Genomic DNA, 16,613 nt, shown 5'->3' with positions numbered 1-16,613 from the left:
CCCAGCCTCAGTAAACTGAGAAAAATAATAATCACAAGGCTAACTCTGTTCAATTTAATAACATCCTTCTACATAGCAATTATAGGCTTTTTTTTTCTTTTTTTTTTTCTTTTCCTATGACAAGAGACACGACAGTAAATTTTTGCTAACGCCTTTATTGGGCAAAAGCAACAACTGGCATCACTGTATCATTTCCCACAAAATGCAAAACTCTGGGACACAGTGGCTTCATCTAGGGACCGGAGTATTCACGTGTCATTGATAAACCTAGATGTTTTCAGAGTTGACCCGGGGCCCAATGTCAGTACCCTGGGCACAGCAAGGCCCTGAGGGTCGGGGATGCTAGTCTCTAGGACTGTCGGGAGACCAGAAAGACACCAGGGCCGTGGTGACAATTGTCCCCTCGTCGGGACGGCACTGATTGTCCTCCATCACGGAGGAGTGGGCAGTGGCCGAGTGGCAAATGAGTGGAAGGTCTCAGAGAAGGTCCTTCACGCGGAGCCAAGCACTCGGCCAACGGAGCAGTAGTGCCTGGCACCTGGGCGGAAATTCAGACTCCTCTAAGGGTGCCCGTGCGCGTGGGGGCCACCAGAGCCACTGGACCTGAGACAGGTGGCTCTAAGAGCAGGGACCCGCCAGAGGTGCAGAGCAGTCGCCATGACTGAACGTGCACACGGTAGTCCTCGCGGGAGCACCTTGGCGCACGCGCACTTCCCCAGGAGGGCGCCACGCCGCAGCGGGGGCGGCTCCCCGGCCTGCAAGCGGCCCTCCGGGAAGCGCGCACACAGCGCCCCCTAGTGCCCGTCGGAGACAAGGCTAGAGCCAGCCCTTCCCCCGAGTCTGTAGGGGACATTAGCGAATGCGAATCGGGGGACTGGGTACTTCTGCCTTTCACCTCTGACGTAGCATCCATAATTTTTTTTTTATTCTAAAATTTCATCTTGCATTTTATACCAACTATTCAAGAGCGTGGGAGAATTTAGGTGTTCTTCCAAGTTCCGAGATAAGAGCTGAAACCAAAGAAGTCAAATCCCATAAAAGTCAAATTTCCCAGGCTAATTCCTGTTTCCTGAACATGTTAACTCACAGCGACCGGCTTAGAGGTTAAACGGTGCGTGGGCAGAGGTGGGATTATGAACATATAGCGTTATTTTACATACGCAGTGATTTTGACAGATTATGTCTAATGATCCAGTAGGCTACACTAGTCTTTGAACAAGTTGCATGTGTACTTGGCTTCATGTATTCACTTAGGGCTTCTTGGCTGAATGTCATGACCTTTGAAGATGCCCTGTGGTTACTGTATTTCGTGGGCACAAGGGCTGGGTGTCTGAGGTCTCGTTGTGTTGTCTCTGTCAACTGAGAAACGACTTCTTAATACACTTCCCTCAGCACCTTTCTTCTGGGGCCATCTCCCTGGTGGCATACAGCTCGGCTGACTCCAGTGATCACCTCAGACTCTCCAAATTGGTGGGGGTGGAGAGGTGTGTAGAGAGAAGAAGGAGGAGGAGGAGGATCTTCCATGCAGAAGCCAGACGCTGCCCCAAGTCGATGCGTGAATGCTTCTTCACTGCGGATGGTGGTCTGGGCCGTCCCATTCCGACACAGCTGCGAGGGAGAACACAACGTCTGCCTCATAGCTCGCCCTCGCTCATGTCAGAAAAATGTGTCAGTCGAGGAAAAGCGTTAACAAGCCCAAAATGACTAGTTTGAGATCCGAAAATAAAATCACCAAGAGGCTGTAAAGTATGGTGACGAATGGGAAATCTACAGTCCCACAAATTGACCTTTCTCCCCGACGACTGTAAGACAGTCACTCTCCTATAGCTGCCCAGCAGCAGCGGGAGCTGTAGCATGACAGCCCGGACACCCACGGCGGTCCGCACTTCCTCCTGCTGCTCTTAAAACTGTAGGGTGCAGGTGCTTTATTTGAAACCGTCGATGAGCTCAGGGACACGGTGGCCTAACAAAGCCTTCCTCCCGCAAAGCAGAAAATGATGGATTCTTCCCCAAAGACTCAGCCCGCATAAATGGCTAGGACTTTTGTGCAGAGGTAATTCCTCTGAAAACAATAACTACCTCTAATTCTTCCTCACAATGTAACAAAGGGCAGGCCAGGCGCGGCGGCTTGCCCCTGTGAACCCAGCACTCGGGGAGGGTTGCTTGAGGTCAGGAGTTCGAGACCAGTCTGTGCAAGAGCAAGAGCAAGACCTATCCCTACTAAAAATGGAAAACATTAGCTGGCTCCGGTGCTCGCCTGTAGTCCCGACTACTAGGGAGGCTGAGGCAGGAGGATCGCTGGAGCTCAGGAGTTTAAGGCTGCAGTGAGCTACGATGACGTCACTGCACTTTAGCCAGGGGTGACAGAAAATAAATAATATAATAATATATATATATCTGTCTCAAAAATAAATAATATATATATAACATAAAAGGACAACAAGACTGTCTAATCCTTGTGGCAGGAACTAAAGATGATTCACACGCAACAATCACGTATTTGCTTCTCTCTCCTTTTGGCCACAGTTTAAAATATGATAGTTTTTGTTTAGATGGGGCTCTTTCCTTAAGAAATTCAGGCATCTGCCTTTAATGATATTTCATTATTCTCCATGATATTCCCCCTAAAAATCAATCATAAATTTATTATGTGACAATAATGATTCAGTAAATCTTTGAGCTCTGATGCATTTATTGCGTGCTGTGAAGAAAAATGTCCTCTCTAGCCTCCAAGAAGGCTCGGGCTGGAGAAATTCTACCACTAAATATTTAATAGGCGCCTACTGTGTGCCAGCCAGCAATTCATACAGCATGCTACGTATTCTGAACTCATAGCGTGTGGCCTTGCCAATTACATGAAGAAAGAAATGGAGTGTCACCTCACTTCGGCACACGCCCCTACACCCAGACGAGTTGCTGGCGGCAGCGCTGGCAGAGCGCGCACACTCACGCGATCACAGCGCGGGGCATTTCCTGCTTGTGCTGCACACGGGGAAGGCAAGGCCAAGTGAATCTCTTGTGTCCGCCAAGGACCTGCCGAGAGGAAACGGGGAAACACGAGACCCAAATCCACTCTCCACGGCTTGGCCCTTGTCTCCTCCCTTAATTCCTAACCCAGGGGAGTCTACTTTTTAGGCACCCATATATTTTGTTTAATAAACAATAGAATCACATATTGTCTTTAAAATTTTTGAACAATATGAGTTACAGCATAGAATTTTCGTGCCAAACATAGACACTGATAAAGAAAGCTGTGTGGCAAATCGCTGACGGGTGCAGCCTCCTGCCATTTGGAAGTTTCATGAAAAGAACATGGTGGGTGAAGACGGCATAATTTTTAAACTTGGCAATTTCCCACAAAACTACCTTTTAGTTTGGTTTCTTCTTATTTGTTTGCCTTACATATATTTTTCCTCACAAGCTCCCACAGATGATATGTGCTTCCTCTAATCAAGACATTTTGCTCAGTTCAGTTGTTTCAAATATTCCTCAGCGCCTTCCCAAGTTTCAGCTCAGCTCTGACTTGAGAATCAGTTAACCGATGCTTTCCAATGTGCAAAACAGAGCTGGTAATGGAGTCAGGTAGTCCCCAAGCTATGGGGACAATATTCAGCATTTCTTGGGCTATCATATGAGGACCAACATTCTACATTACTTTTTGTTTATACCTTTTGGAATATTTTTATAGAGTAAATATCATATTTAAATGGTGGTCCTAAGTATTTCCATGATAATTGGCTGTCATGATTGATCATGACTTTTACTCTGTCATTCCTAATGAAATTAAAACAGGATTTATCTTTTATTTCCTACGGGTACATTTCCCAGTCTTTTTGGTTTCTCTTTCTCTTACCTTGAGCACCTTGGCACTTTATGCTGTTATTTAGCATTTCTATACTTTTCTTTTTTCAAAGGACTTGAGAAACAAACTGCATGATGAGCCCTATTTGTGGGTTAGGAGGAATTATACTTGCATTTTTATCATTATCCCCATTAGAACCGAACACTTCCCTATATTTGCAACTCCACCAGAGCCTCAGAAAGGAGAGCGGTGGCTCAGGCAATATAGGTCCCTGCTGCTACAAAATGGCATTGCTGAAATTTAAGCAAATTAAAATATTTTAGTATGCCATAACCAAAAATGCAACTCCTGTGAGGGGCGGCAGGGCTGGCCATTTTACAACTCTGCTTCCAGGCCCCCGGTCCGATGCTGAAGTCACAGGAGCACCTGGAGAGGAGGGACTGGTTTCGTGGAATTAGCTTCTTACTATGAGATGTGCAAACGCACAGCGGCACTGCGTTTGACTCTGCTGTTTCATTTCCATCCCAATCACCCGTGTTTCCAATAGTTTATTAGTTCATGGCAAGAATTCCATTTCCAACTGCAATCCCAGCCCCAGCGTATCTGCTTTATAGTGCCAGTTGAAATGGAGAAAGTCATTCCACTTGGTATTTTGTAAACTGAGAAATGATCAAAAACCAAACGACAGCTTTGTGGTGTCTGGATGCTTTTGGTGTTCTAAGTCTGAAAACAGTTCACAGAAATAAAATTTCACAGATCACTTAAATTCGAACAGACGTAACTTTCGATCTAAGGACCTGCAATGAGCAATTGGAAATGGCGAAGTTTTTTTTTTGTTTTGTTTTGTTTTTTTTTTCCTGCCTGTTTTGAAAATATGGAGCATGGAACAGCATCTGCTGGAATAAATGTCATGGCACCATGTGGTCTGAACACAGCTTGCTCTGGACGATCCTGTGGGGGCCCAAAACTCTTGACAGTCTCTGTGGATGGTGGCTAGATAACACTCATTGTGATTTATACAAAACAGCAAATGGATGGATAAGAATCACCTAAAAATAAGGTCCTACTTCCTTTTATGCCCAAGTTGCTATGCACATAAGATGAGATACCAATGCCAGAAAGAACGCCCTGCGGACTGTCCCCCAAGTGTCTCCAGAGACCCCAAGGGCTGCATCGCATGGGCGCGTGTGCCTGTTGGCAGGAGTGTGCCCTCTGCACCCCCGACCTGCTGCTTTTGCTTCTGCTCCCCTGGCCTCTGTGTCCTGCCCCTGACGCTGCAGGAGCAGCCACGCCGCCACCACCGCTCCCAGGAGCGTCCCCCTCTGGCTCCTGGTGCTCTCTCTGGAGGAACCAGAAAAAAGGAACATGCACTGTATGATTCCACTGATACAAAATTCCAAAAAAAAAAAAATACCAGTTAAACTAGAGTGACAAAAAGTAGGCCAGTCAGTAGCTGCCTGGGGAGGGTAGCGGCGCCCGGGAATGGAGAGGGGGAGAGGGATTTCAAAGAGGTGCGAAGAAACCTTTGCAGCTCGTGGACACGTTTGTTATCTTGATTGTGGCGACAGTTTCACTACAATATGCATGTGTCACGACGTACCAAGTTGCGTGCTTTAAATACGAGCCCTTTCTCGTCTATAAATTATTCCTCAATAAAGCTGATTTTAAAATCAGGCCTACAAGCATTTTTTTTTGTAAATAAGTTCAATCTTTTGGGGAGCTGTTTTTGTGTGTTTGTCCTTTATCTAAAGGCGGCATTAAATGCTACCATAAACCCCACCATAAATATCCAAAAATATTAGGACAAAAATACAACAGAGATATGAAATCAAAGAAAAAGCTAGCCCTTGTTCAAGACAGCCGAAGCAGATAACCACCTGCAAACAGCTCGCTCAGCCCTGGGGAAGAAGGGAGAGGAAACTGCCTGTCAGAGAAGCTCCGTTCTCGGGGCTGGATTAGCCTCCCCTCCTACTGAAGGTTCCCACTGACTTCAAAGAGGACTTCAGATCAGAGGAAAGTGGAGCTCCGCCGAATAATTGCAGAGAGGTTGGGGCTCCCTTTAAAGAGCTTCTCTTTTGAGCTGTGCCCATGATGACATTATCATATTATCAATGATAAAAAGGCCTGGGGCGGGACTGCTGAGCCACTCTTAAGCATCAAAGAGGAGACGAGAAATGCACTCAAATCAAAGCTGAATTTTTAAAATCATGGGCTAGGAGGGATACAATTTCTTGCTGTAGGAGTGACTGTGACAACTAAGAAACTGTTTCTGTGTGAGATTGGCTTTGCTAGTTATCACCAGTTTCTGGGGCAAAAACACCAAAAAAAAATAAAAAAGTATATATATATATACTTGAAGAAAGAGAAATCTATTACTCAACCCACCATAATATAATAGCTTGATGTAGACACAAGCACAGCTTGTGGATTGGGATCGTGTGGTTGCACACGTAACACTCCCACCCTGCAGGAAGGGCTGGACGCACGCTAGCCAGGTGAGACGGCCCCATAACACAAAGGCACGCACGCACGGGCAGCCTCACGGCCAGAGAAACAATCAACTCCCAAAACTACACTGAGAAACTCAACAGGGATTGTATTTTTAGGATAATCGAGCAGTAGGATCTAAAATGTATTTCGCAAAAAAAAAAATAATAATAATTAGTGGACAGATTTATGCAGTTTCATGAACTAGCAGGAAAAATGGAACTATCTATTTTCCTCGTGCCGTGCAATGAAGATGATCAGTCAGAGCTGGAAATCTGTTCTTACGATCTGAGCTCGAAATGTGATTTAATGTTCCTGGTGAAATATCAATTTAAAGACCTGATGACTATTAGAATTAAGGAAGATTTAGTGTCAGAGAGTGCAAAGAAAATAAGACTTGAATTCTAAAGGCCTCTATTATAAGGCTGAATGTGCTAAGCGTGTTAACAGGTATTTGGGCAACAAAGAGAAAAGAGAAATTAATACCAGTTTGGGTTGAAAAGGGGAACATGAGACACACGAAGAACCACAGAAGGGTGACATAAAAATAGAGAAGGCCATCAGTGTCTTGTACACAGCAGGTGCGCTCAAAATAACAGTTTTTATTTCATTTATCATTCAAGGAGTAGGAAAGCCTGCAGCTTTTAAAAACAGGGAAATCGTTTGCTTTCAAAACCCCAAAATAAACGTATTCCTCAGCTCTAGTAGCTGTCGTTCTCAGTTGCCGGGCGGCTCCCATGTGGGGTACATCCCAACAGACCAAAACCTCTTGGAGCCAACCTGAATGGATTTGGAGTCTCTCTCCCCTCTCCTTTGTCCACACTGAACTTGGGGCCTGGCTGCACCCAGCCCAGCTATGCAGAGACAGAAAGCCCTCACCTGCTTCCCTCCAGACTGAGGTTAGCATGCGGCCCCCAACAGTCCCCTGCAGCCATGCTAAGCTCTCACCGGCAGCCCCAGTGAGCTCTGCTGTTTCCCCTCTGTCTGTGGCTGCCCCTGCTAGCTTCCCAGATAGAGCCCCAGGGTTGCATGTGTGTTTGCATTGTATCAGCTGTGTGTTAGGGCAGGCTTCTCTGCAGAGAACCACGTGAAACCTCTCTAGAATAATTTCCACAGAGGCAAAACATTCGCTATGTGTTGGCAATAGCATCAAGATATGCCAGATTCTGCACATACAGTCACTTGGTGCATTAAAAAAACATTCATGGAGCCCAGATTATGCGCAAATTATGTTTATCAGGAGTAGGGTTGCCAGGTTCAGCAAGTAAGATGACAGGATGCCCAGCTAAATTAGAATTTCAGGTCAACAACAAAAACTTTTTAATATAAATATGTCCGTCCCATATGATAAATGTTAATAATACACGCATTTAAAATATTTCGTTTTAATTAAATATTAAACTTAAATAAAATTTTATTTAAGTAATTGAAATATTAATTTTAATATTAGCAAATTATTTGTTGTTGAAATTCACACTTAACTGTGTGCCACACAGTGTAGGCAACTCTAGTTAGCAGGACTAAGAAAAGAGTTTCAAAGAGTGGGTGGGATCAGAAAGCAGGAGAAGGCACTGAGGCAGGGGAGCCGCACAGACAAAGGCAGGGAGAAGCTGCTTCTCTTCAGAGGCAATGAACAGAGGAGTTCCTAGAAGCAAAAGATTTTGAGAGAATACAATTCCACAGAACCGTCAGGGACCTATTGTGGAGTGTGCCCTAAACATCCTTAGGGAACAGAGTTGGGGTGGGGTATAATACAAGGGCCAACTGTTTAATCTCCTTTAGGGGAATTACCCTGTTTGGCAAAATGCCTGGAAGGGACATTTGGGTTATGGAAGGAAAGGCAGTCCTCAGAGTTCGGCCAAGACGAGCAGAGGCAGTGAGAAAGCTGCACTGCTTGGCACGAAATGGGGAGAAACCGTGGTGTTCCGGAGCAGCCCTACCGAGGAGGCACAATGGGAAATTTGAGGTGGCAGCACCAGGGCAGGAAGCCAAAAGACATTTCTCTTTGGCCGGGGAGAAATTCCCTTTATCAGCCAAAGGATTGGAAAGAACCAGAGTGCTAAAATACTACCGTGTTTCCCCGAAAATAAGACCTACCCGTAAAATAAGCCCTAGCAGGATTTCTAAGCATGTGCTTAATAGAAGCCCTACCCCCAAAATAAGCCCTAGTGGCGGGCGTGGCCGCACAGCGCGTCTGCACAACCCGTGCGTGTAGTCGCGGAGCGGGAAAGAACACGAGCAGCCCTTCTCATCCGCCCCACGAGAGCTCTATGGCTCGACATGAGAGATTGGGGCCAATGGTTCTAAAGGAAATAGAGTCGCAAGAAATTCAGGATGGAATTTGGGATTTGGGGAGTTGTGATGATGTTCCAGAAGAAGACGACTTCACTATATTTGAATAAATGTAGAATGTTGTACCGTACTTAAAAAAAATAACACATCCCCTGAAAATAAGCCCTAGGGTGTCTTCTTGAGGAAAAATAAATATAAGATCCTGTCTTATTTTCGGGGAAACACAGTACATCTTGAACAACCTTCGGTGCTGTTTTGTCCTGCAAGTCTCTGCCACTGCCCAAAGACAGTCAGCAAAAAATCTATGCCCAGCTGACCTCCCGGAAGCGTTTGCACCGGAAGTGTTTGAGAGAGGCCCACACAAGCCTCTGCAGGACAGAGGGCAGAGAGCAAGCCCAGGGCAGCAGGAGGGAAAGGTCCCCCAACAGGAAGTCCAAGTGAAGGCCGAACCTGTGAGCACACGCCCCCGGGGATCCACAGGACTCCCGAGGAGGACAAGGACAGGCAAGCTGAGGTTAAAGCACTTTTATTTAAATCTCAAAAACCAGGAATCCCAGCTAATGTCTGCCTCTGTCTGTACAAGACAGCCTCTAGAGATGTCACTCCTGATAGTTGGGGAGGAAATGATTACGTGTGTAGATCTCCTGGCGTTCATGCTTGACTCTTCCTTTCTTCTTGATAACTATTTTTTGTGGATGTTACAGCACCCACACCAACATTCATTCAATCTCAGAGAGAGATGACACAACTCAGATCGATTTATTTTTCTCTTTTACTCTCTCTGGAAAAAAATGTTATTGGGATGATTCTCTTTCATGATTCTGCACATGTTTATGCAGCTATGAATGCTTAAGTGAGAAATATTACTGTGTTCTGCCCCATTACCTCCAGGTACTTGAATGTGTGTGTACGTGTTCCTAGATAAATACCCCCAATGAGCTCAAATGAGGATATGATTATACTATTTCCTGGAGTGTATCAATTTATTTCTACAATATCTAAAAGGCCAACCCAACTCTTCTTGTAACTGCTTGCAATCTTTCTCAGCTGTGGGTCCAGTGTTTTCCCAAAAACTACGTACTGATTCATGATGCCTGTGACAAATTAGCACAGTGTTCGTTATTTCCAGAATAATGACCTCGGAGTGATTTTATTTGGCCGGCCATGTGGATGGTTTAGGACTTAGGGCTATTTCTTGACTATAATAATTTGTGCTTTAGGATGTTTCCTCCTGATAGGAAATTCCATTCAGAGAACAGACCACCTATAATCGAAGGTGTCTAATGAGTCATCAGGGACATTGGAGAATGATCAGAATGTTTTATTTATATTTAAATGTTTATGGTACACTCATAGCTAGAGGGAAACTGGCTATTGCAGTCTTTGCAATTATTAGGCTGTTTCTCTTTTACTATCTCCTGGGAAACTACAAAAAAGGAATTGATGATTTGACATTATCCCTGGAGTACATATGTCCATGATCCAGCCACTTCCTTTGGAGCGCTTGAGAAATCAGCCCACCTAACCTGCAGCTTTTAGTGTCTTTCAACTCGAAAAGAACATGATAATGCAGGGATACCTGCCAGTCCCCTCATCAGCTACACTACAGCTGCCCTAAGGTTGGTGATAATTTACCAACGTGCTGACTCCTGCCCTTTTACTTATTGATATTGCTTATTCTGGTTAACATTCATCTTTGAATGTTAACATGACCCTTTGAGCCACTGCCAGTTGAACACATCTGAATTAGTCAGTTCTCTTTGAATTTTTGCAATAATTCCCATTTCTGTTTCAAAAATCCAAAGCAACAAAAATCTATCCCTTAACACCAGCACTTTTTAAAACAGTTCCTACTTCAGTGCCTTTATCAATAGCTACTTACACACACTATGAATTTGTTCACATTCATTTCATAATATGGTCTTTTATTAATTCAATAATTAACATGCCCAGATGAGCACATACACATTTTTGGAACCATGGAAGACAGTAGACCTTTTAAGAAAAAAAAAATGGATCTACCCCTAATTTCATGATACTTACAGTCTAAAAGTGCCTCTTTATCCAAGTCAAAATAGATTCCTTAGTGAAAAATCTTCCTGGCAAACAACCAGAATTTTTAAGGCATGTTTCCTCTGAAGAAAGTCACTTTCTCATTATTCCTGGGTAATTTGCCTGCTAGCCTCTATTTTTGTTATTCTCCTAACTTTATTCATTTTCACTTATCAGAGAGGCATGAATTGGTGAAAATTAAATATTTCCACTTTAATAATTGCTGTTTAGGGAAAAAAAAAAGGTTGGAACGACAGCCTAAAATCAAGTTTGAATATAAGTAACATTTTAATATCATTGACTAATTTTTTTTCTATTCTATCTTTGAATCTTTCTGCCAATCCTTACAAAAAAAAAATGTTCTGAGGACAAATGAAAATAAAATGCATTTCACAGGGAACGTTTGTCAAAATGCAATGTAAATGTCGAGACGATGCTGCAGACCCACACTGAGATTTTACGTGTGTCTGTAGTTTACAGTACCGCCCAGAGCAGGAGCCTCAAGACATCATCTGTTTCCCTTCCTGTCCCCAAATGAACCAGGCAATTCGGAATCTATGGCAAGGGCTGGAATAGTACAAAAGGATGTTGACTTTGATCTTCTGTCAAGGGAAGCGGGAGTCCGAGGAGTGGAGGCAGGGAGGAGTGCTGATGGGGAGGTGGCAGCATGAGAGCAGCAAATAATTGTCCCTCGGGGAACAATTCTCACACTCTCAGTGTCGGTCCCCTGCCCTCCCATCTGTGCGCTGCACCTTAGGAAGGAACATGGGTAATCAGAGCAGTCCCTGTGGCTCCGTCTCTTTCCTGCATCTTGCTCTATTAACCGAGCCCTTCTCTGTGCCCACCATCGACCAGAAGTAACCAAGGCGTCCTCGGAGGGTGAGGGGCAGAGACAGGAGACACTGGAGGTGGGGGTGGGGGTGGGGGGCAGGACAAGAAAAATGTACAGCTCCGTTAGGAACAAGATACCAGTGACTGCGAGTCCAAATCCACTAGTCTCTTATGTCTGGCTGTTACGCTCATTTTATCTGCAAATAAGAAACCAGAGTAGGTCCATGCTCACGCCAATCGTGCGTTCAAAATAAAGAACTTAAACAGAAAACAAGCAGCAGAGCCTGTGGGGCACCAGCCTACGAAAACGTGCCCCAAGCTGGAGGCATCAAAACTGACGCCTTCTACACAAAGGCAGTTGTTCTCTCCGCCACTGAGCACTGCAGAGCTTGAAGGCGCGTCTCACCTGGCCCTTTCCTGAGGCCACGGCGACAGTCCTGTTACTGTGTGGCCGAGCCCAACGCCCGGGTCTCCAATGTCTAATCCTGCACTTTCTCGACTGCCGATAACAGCGCTACTCTTCATAAGACCCTATTGAGTGCTGAGTATTATTCTAAGCACTTTACAGGTGTTGCCTTGCCTAATCCTACACCCACCCCCACGACGCAGGTACATGTTACTGTACCATGCAGGTATATGTTACTGTGCCATGCAGGTACATGTTACTGTGCCATGCAGGTACATGTTACTGTGCCATGCAGGTATATGTTACTGTGCCATGTAGGTACATGTTACTGTGCGACGCAGGTACATGTTACTGTGCCATGCAGGTACATGTTACTGTGCGACGCAGGTACATGTTACTGTGCCATGCAGGTACATGTTACTGTGCCATGCAGGTACATGTTACTGTGCCATGCAGGTACATGTTACTGTGCGACGCAGGTACATGTTACTGTGCGACGCAGGTACATGTTACTGTGCCATGCAGGTATATGTTACTGTGCCATGCAGGTACATGTTACTGTGCCATGCAGGCACATGTTACTGTGCGACGCAGGTACATGTTACTGTGCCATGCAGGTACATGTTACTGTGCCATGCAGGTACATGTTACTGTGCCATGCAGGTACATGTTACTGTGCCATGCAGGTACATGTTACTGTGCGACGCAGGTACATGTTACTGTGCCATGCAGGTATATGTTACTGTGCCATGCAGGTACATGTTACTGTGCGACGCAGGTACATGTTACTGTGCCATGCAGGTACATGTTACTGTGCCATGCAGGTACATGTTACTGTGCCATGCAGGTACATGTTACTGTGCCATGCAGGTACATGTTACTGTGCGACGCAGGTACATGTTACTGTGCCATGCAGGTACATGTTACTGTGCCATGCAGGTACATGTTACTGTGCGACGCAGGTACATGTTACTGTGCCATGCAGGTACATGTTACTGTGCCATGCAGGTACATGTTACTGTGCGACGCAGGTACATGTTACTGTGCCATGCAGGTATATGTTACTGTGCCATGCAGGTACATGTTACTGTGCGACGCAGGTACATGTTACTGTGCCATGCAGGTACATGTTACTGTGCCATGCAGGTACATGTTACTGTGCCATGTAGGTACATGTTACTGTGCGACGCAGGTACATGTTACTGTGCCATGCAGGTATATGTTACTGTGCCATGCAGGTACATGTTACTATGCCATGCAGGTACATGTTACTGTGCCATGCAGGTACATGTTACTGTGCCATGCAGGTATATGTTACTGTGCCATGTAGGTACATGTTACTGTGCGACGCAGGTACATGTTACTGTGCCATGCAGGTACATGTTACTGTGCCATGCAGGTACATGTTACTGTGCCATGCAGGTATATGTTACTGTGCCATGTAGGTACATGTTACTGTGCGACGCAGGTACATGTTACTGTGCCATGCAGGTACATGTTACTGTGCGACGCAGGTACATGTTACTGTGCGACGCAGGTACATGTTACTGTGCCATGCAGGTACATGTTACTGTGCCATGCAGGTACATGTTACTGTGCCATGCAGGTATATGTTACTGTGCCATGTAGGTACATGTTACTGTGCGACGCAGGTACATGTTACTGTGCCATGCAGGTACATGTTACTGTGCCATGCAGGTACATGTTACTGTGCGACGCAGGTACGTTACTGTGCCATGCAGATACATGTTACTGTGCGACGCAGGTGCATGTTACTGTGCGACGCAGGTGCATGTTACTGTGCGACGCAGGTGCATGTTACTGTGCCATGCAGATACATGTTACTGTGCGACGCAGGTGCATGTTACTGTGCGACGCAGGTGCATGTTACTGTGCGACGCAGGTACATGTTACTGTGCCATGCAGGTATATGTTACTGTGCCATGCAGGTACATGTTACTATGCCATGCAGGTACATGTTACTGTGCCATGCAGGTACATGTTACTGTGCCATGCAGGTACATGTTACTGTGCCATGTAGGTACATGTTACTGTGCGACGCAGGTACATGTTACTGTGCCATGCAGGTACATGTTACTGTGCGACACAGGTACATGTTACTGTGCCATGCAGGTACATGTTACTGTGCCATGCAGGTACATGTTACTGTGCCATGCAGGTATATGTTACTGTGCCATGTAGGTACATGTTACTGTGCGACGCAGGTACATGTTACTGTGCCATGCAGGTACATGTTACTGTGCCATGCAGGTACATGTTACTGTGCGACGCAGGTACATGTTACTGTGCGACGCAGGTACATGTTACTGTGCCATGCAGGTACATGTTACTGTGCCATGCAGGTACATGTTACTGTGCCATGCAGGTATATGTTACTGTGCCATGTAGGTACATGTTACTGTGCGACGCAGGTACATGTTACTGTGCCATGCAGGTACATGTTACTGTGCCATGCAGGTACATGTTACTGTGCCATGCAGGTACATGTTACTGTGCCATGCAGGTACATGTTACTGTGCGACGCAGGTACGTTACTGTGCCATGCAGATACATGTTACTGTGCGACGCAGGTGCATGTTACTGTGCGACGCAGGTGCATGTTACCGTGCGACGCAGGTGCATGTTACCGTGCGACGCAGGTGCATGTTACTCTGCGACGCAGGTACATGTTACTGTGCGACGCAGGTACATGTTACTGTGCGACGCAGGTACATGTTACTGTGCGACGCAGGTACATGTTACTGTGCGACGCAGGTACATGTTACTGAGCGACGCAAGTACGTTACTGTGCCATGCAGGTACATGTTACTGTGCCATGCAGGTACATGTTACTGTGCGACGCAGGTACATTACTGTGCCATGCAGGTACATGTTACTGTGCCATGTAGGTACATGTTACTGTGCGACGCAGGTACATGTTACTGTGCGACGCAGGTACGTTACTGTGCCATGCAGGTACATGTTACTGTGCCATGTAGGTACATGTTACTGTGCGACGCAGGTACATGTTACTGTGCGACGCAGGTACATGTTACTGTGCGACGCAGGTGCATGTTACTGTGCGACGCAGGTACATGTTACTGTGCGATGCAGGTATATGTTACTGTTGCCATTTCAGGTGAGGAATCTGAGACCAGTGTGGATAAGTAACTTGCTCAATCCCAAAACTGGCGGAAAGGTTGAGCTTCTATCCTGAACCCACACCCCCTCCTACCCCTAAGGGGCCTGCTTATGCCCCGCGTTCAACCTTCTCCTCCCTTCACCAGGGAAAACGTCTGTAGAAAGACTGGCTCGGTGCCTCCCCCAGCCCAACTTCAGCTCACAGTCCACGACTACCTTCTCACTGGCACCCGAGCTGCACGAGGACAGAGTCAGAGTACGAGGTTTTGACTGTCACAATGCCAGGTTCTCTCTATATATACAGTAGGGAGAAAAGAATAACAGCTTGTTTGTCCTCATTCTTTCCAAGATCTCCGTTCCTGGAAATGCTTTGAGCAATTCCATGCATCCAAGGAACTTCATTCCCTCCGGTCTCAACACCTTAAGTTCCATGTGGAAAATTAAAAAAAATAAATAAATTACAATCATGGAATAACAGGAGTGATGAGAAAGTTGAGATACTCCTGAGCTGAGTCTTTACTGGCTCTGATAAATTAAATTACCAAATTGGCCATCGAACTTGCCAGAAGCAGAGCTGTGCAGGGCAGCCGGCTTACCATGCCCGGCTCCCCCAGGTGGGGAAAGCTCTCGCGGCTCACACCGCCGGCCAGCGCTGCCCGAGGTTGCCCGGTCAAAGTCTTTTCCTTTTCTTTGTTCAATTTCTGATGCAACTAAAGCCAGCTTTTGAGCGCATAAGCCAATACGTGACTTTTTTTTTTTTTTTTTTTGCTGCTGCGCAGAACCTGAAGCGGGTGGCCGAGACCTGGATGGACGAATTCGCCGAGTACATCTACCAGCGCCGGCCGGAGTACAGGCACCTGTCCACCGGGGACATCTCCGCCCAGAAGGAGCTGCGCAGGCAGCTCAAGTGCAAGGACTTCAAGTGGTTCATGGCCGCGGTGGCCTGGGACGTGCCCAAGTACTACCCGCCCGTGGAGCCCCCGCCCGCCGCGTGGGGGGAGGTGAGGAAAGGCCGCGCCCCCGCGCCCCTGCGCTGCCCCCGCGCCCCTGCGCTGCCCCCGCGCCCCTGCGCTGCCCCCGCGCCCCTGCGCTGCCCCCGCGCCCCTGCGCTGCCCCCGCGCCCCTGCGCTGCCCCCGCGCCCCTGCGCTGCCCCCGCGCCCCTGCGCTGCCCCCGCGCCCCTGCGCTGCCCCCGCGCGCGCCTCCCCGGGCCCAGGGCGGGAGGGGCTGCTAACGCCGTCGCCCTTTCCCCCCCCCCGCAGCCAGGCAAGGTGAGTTTAAGTCACCCCCGGTAAATGAACGCCCAGCCTCTTCTCGTGCACGCGGGGGCCCGGCCGCTCCCCTGGCCGGCGTGTGCCGTGCGGACGCACGCGGAAACCCATTTCGTGGTGGGCACGCTGCGAGACGCGCGGCAGTCCCTAAATGAGCACCAAACTCTCCACCTCTGAACGCTGCCCTTTGGCTTCGCTGCGTGATCTAAAGCGGAGAGAGCCGAGCGGCCCCAGGTCCCAGCTTTCGAGTATACTGTAACTTAATGCTGTTGCCGTCGCCTTTTCCCTGGAGAGAAGAGTGTGCCAAAGCGAGGACGGTATGGGATAGGGCG

The 16,613-nt window shown here is 47.1% G+C and overlaps 1 protein-coding gene across 1 annotated transcript in view; it reads left to right on the top strand.

The window, feature by feature from the left end:
• Positions 1 to 16,613, top strand: part of GALNTL6 (polypeptide N-acetylgalactosaminyltransferase like 6) — a 913,332-nt gene that overhangs the window by 840,676 nt on the left and 56,043 nt on the right. Inside the window, exon 10 of the mRNA XM_076010718.1 lies at positions 15,791 to 16,012. Within this exon, the coding sequence (XP_075866833.1) occupies positions 15,791 to 16,012 (222 nt within the window). The remainder of the gene's footprint in view (positions 1 to 15,790; positions 16,013 to 16,613) is intronic.

The sequence above is a fragment of the Microcebus murinus genome, chromosome 15, assembly GCF_040939455.1.
Source record: "Microcebus murinus isolate Inina chromosome 15, M.murinus_Inina_mat1.0, whole genome shotgun sequence".
In the NCBI taxonomy this organism is placed as follows: domain Eukaryota; kingdom Metazoa; phylum Chordata; class Mammalia; order Primates; family Cheirogaleidae; genus Microcebus; species Microcebus murinus.
This window is presented reverse-complemented; position numbering and strand designations above follow the sequence as displayed.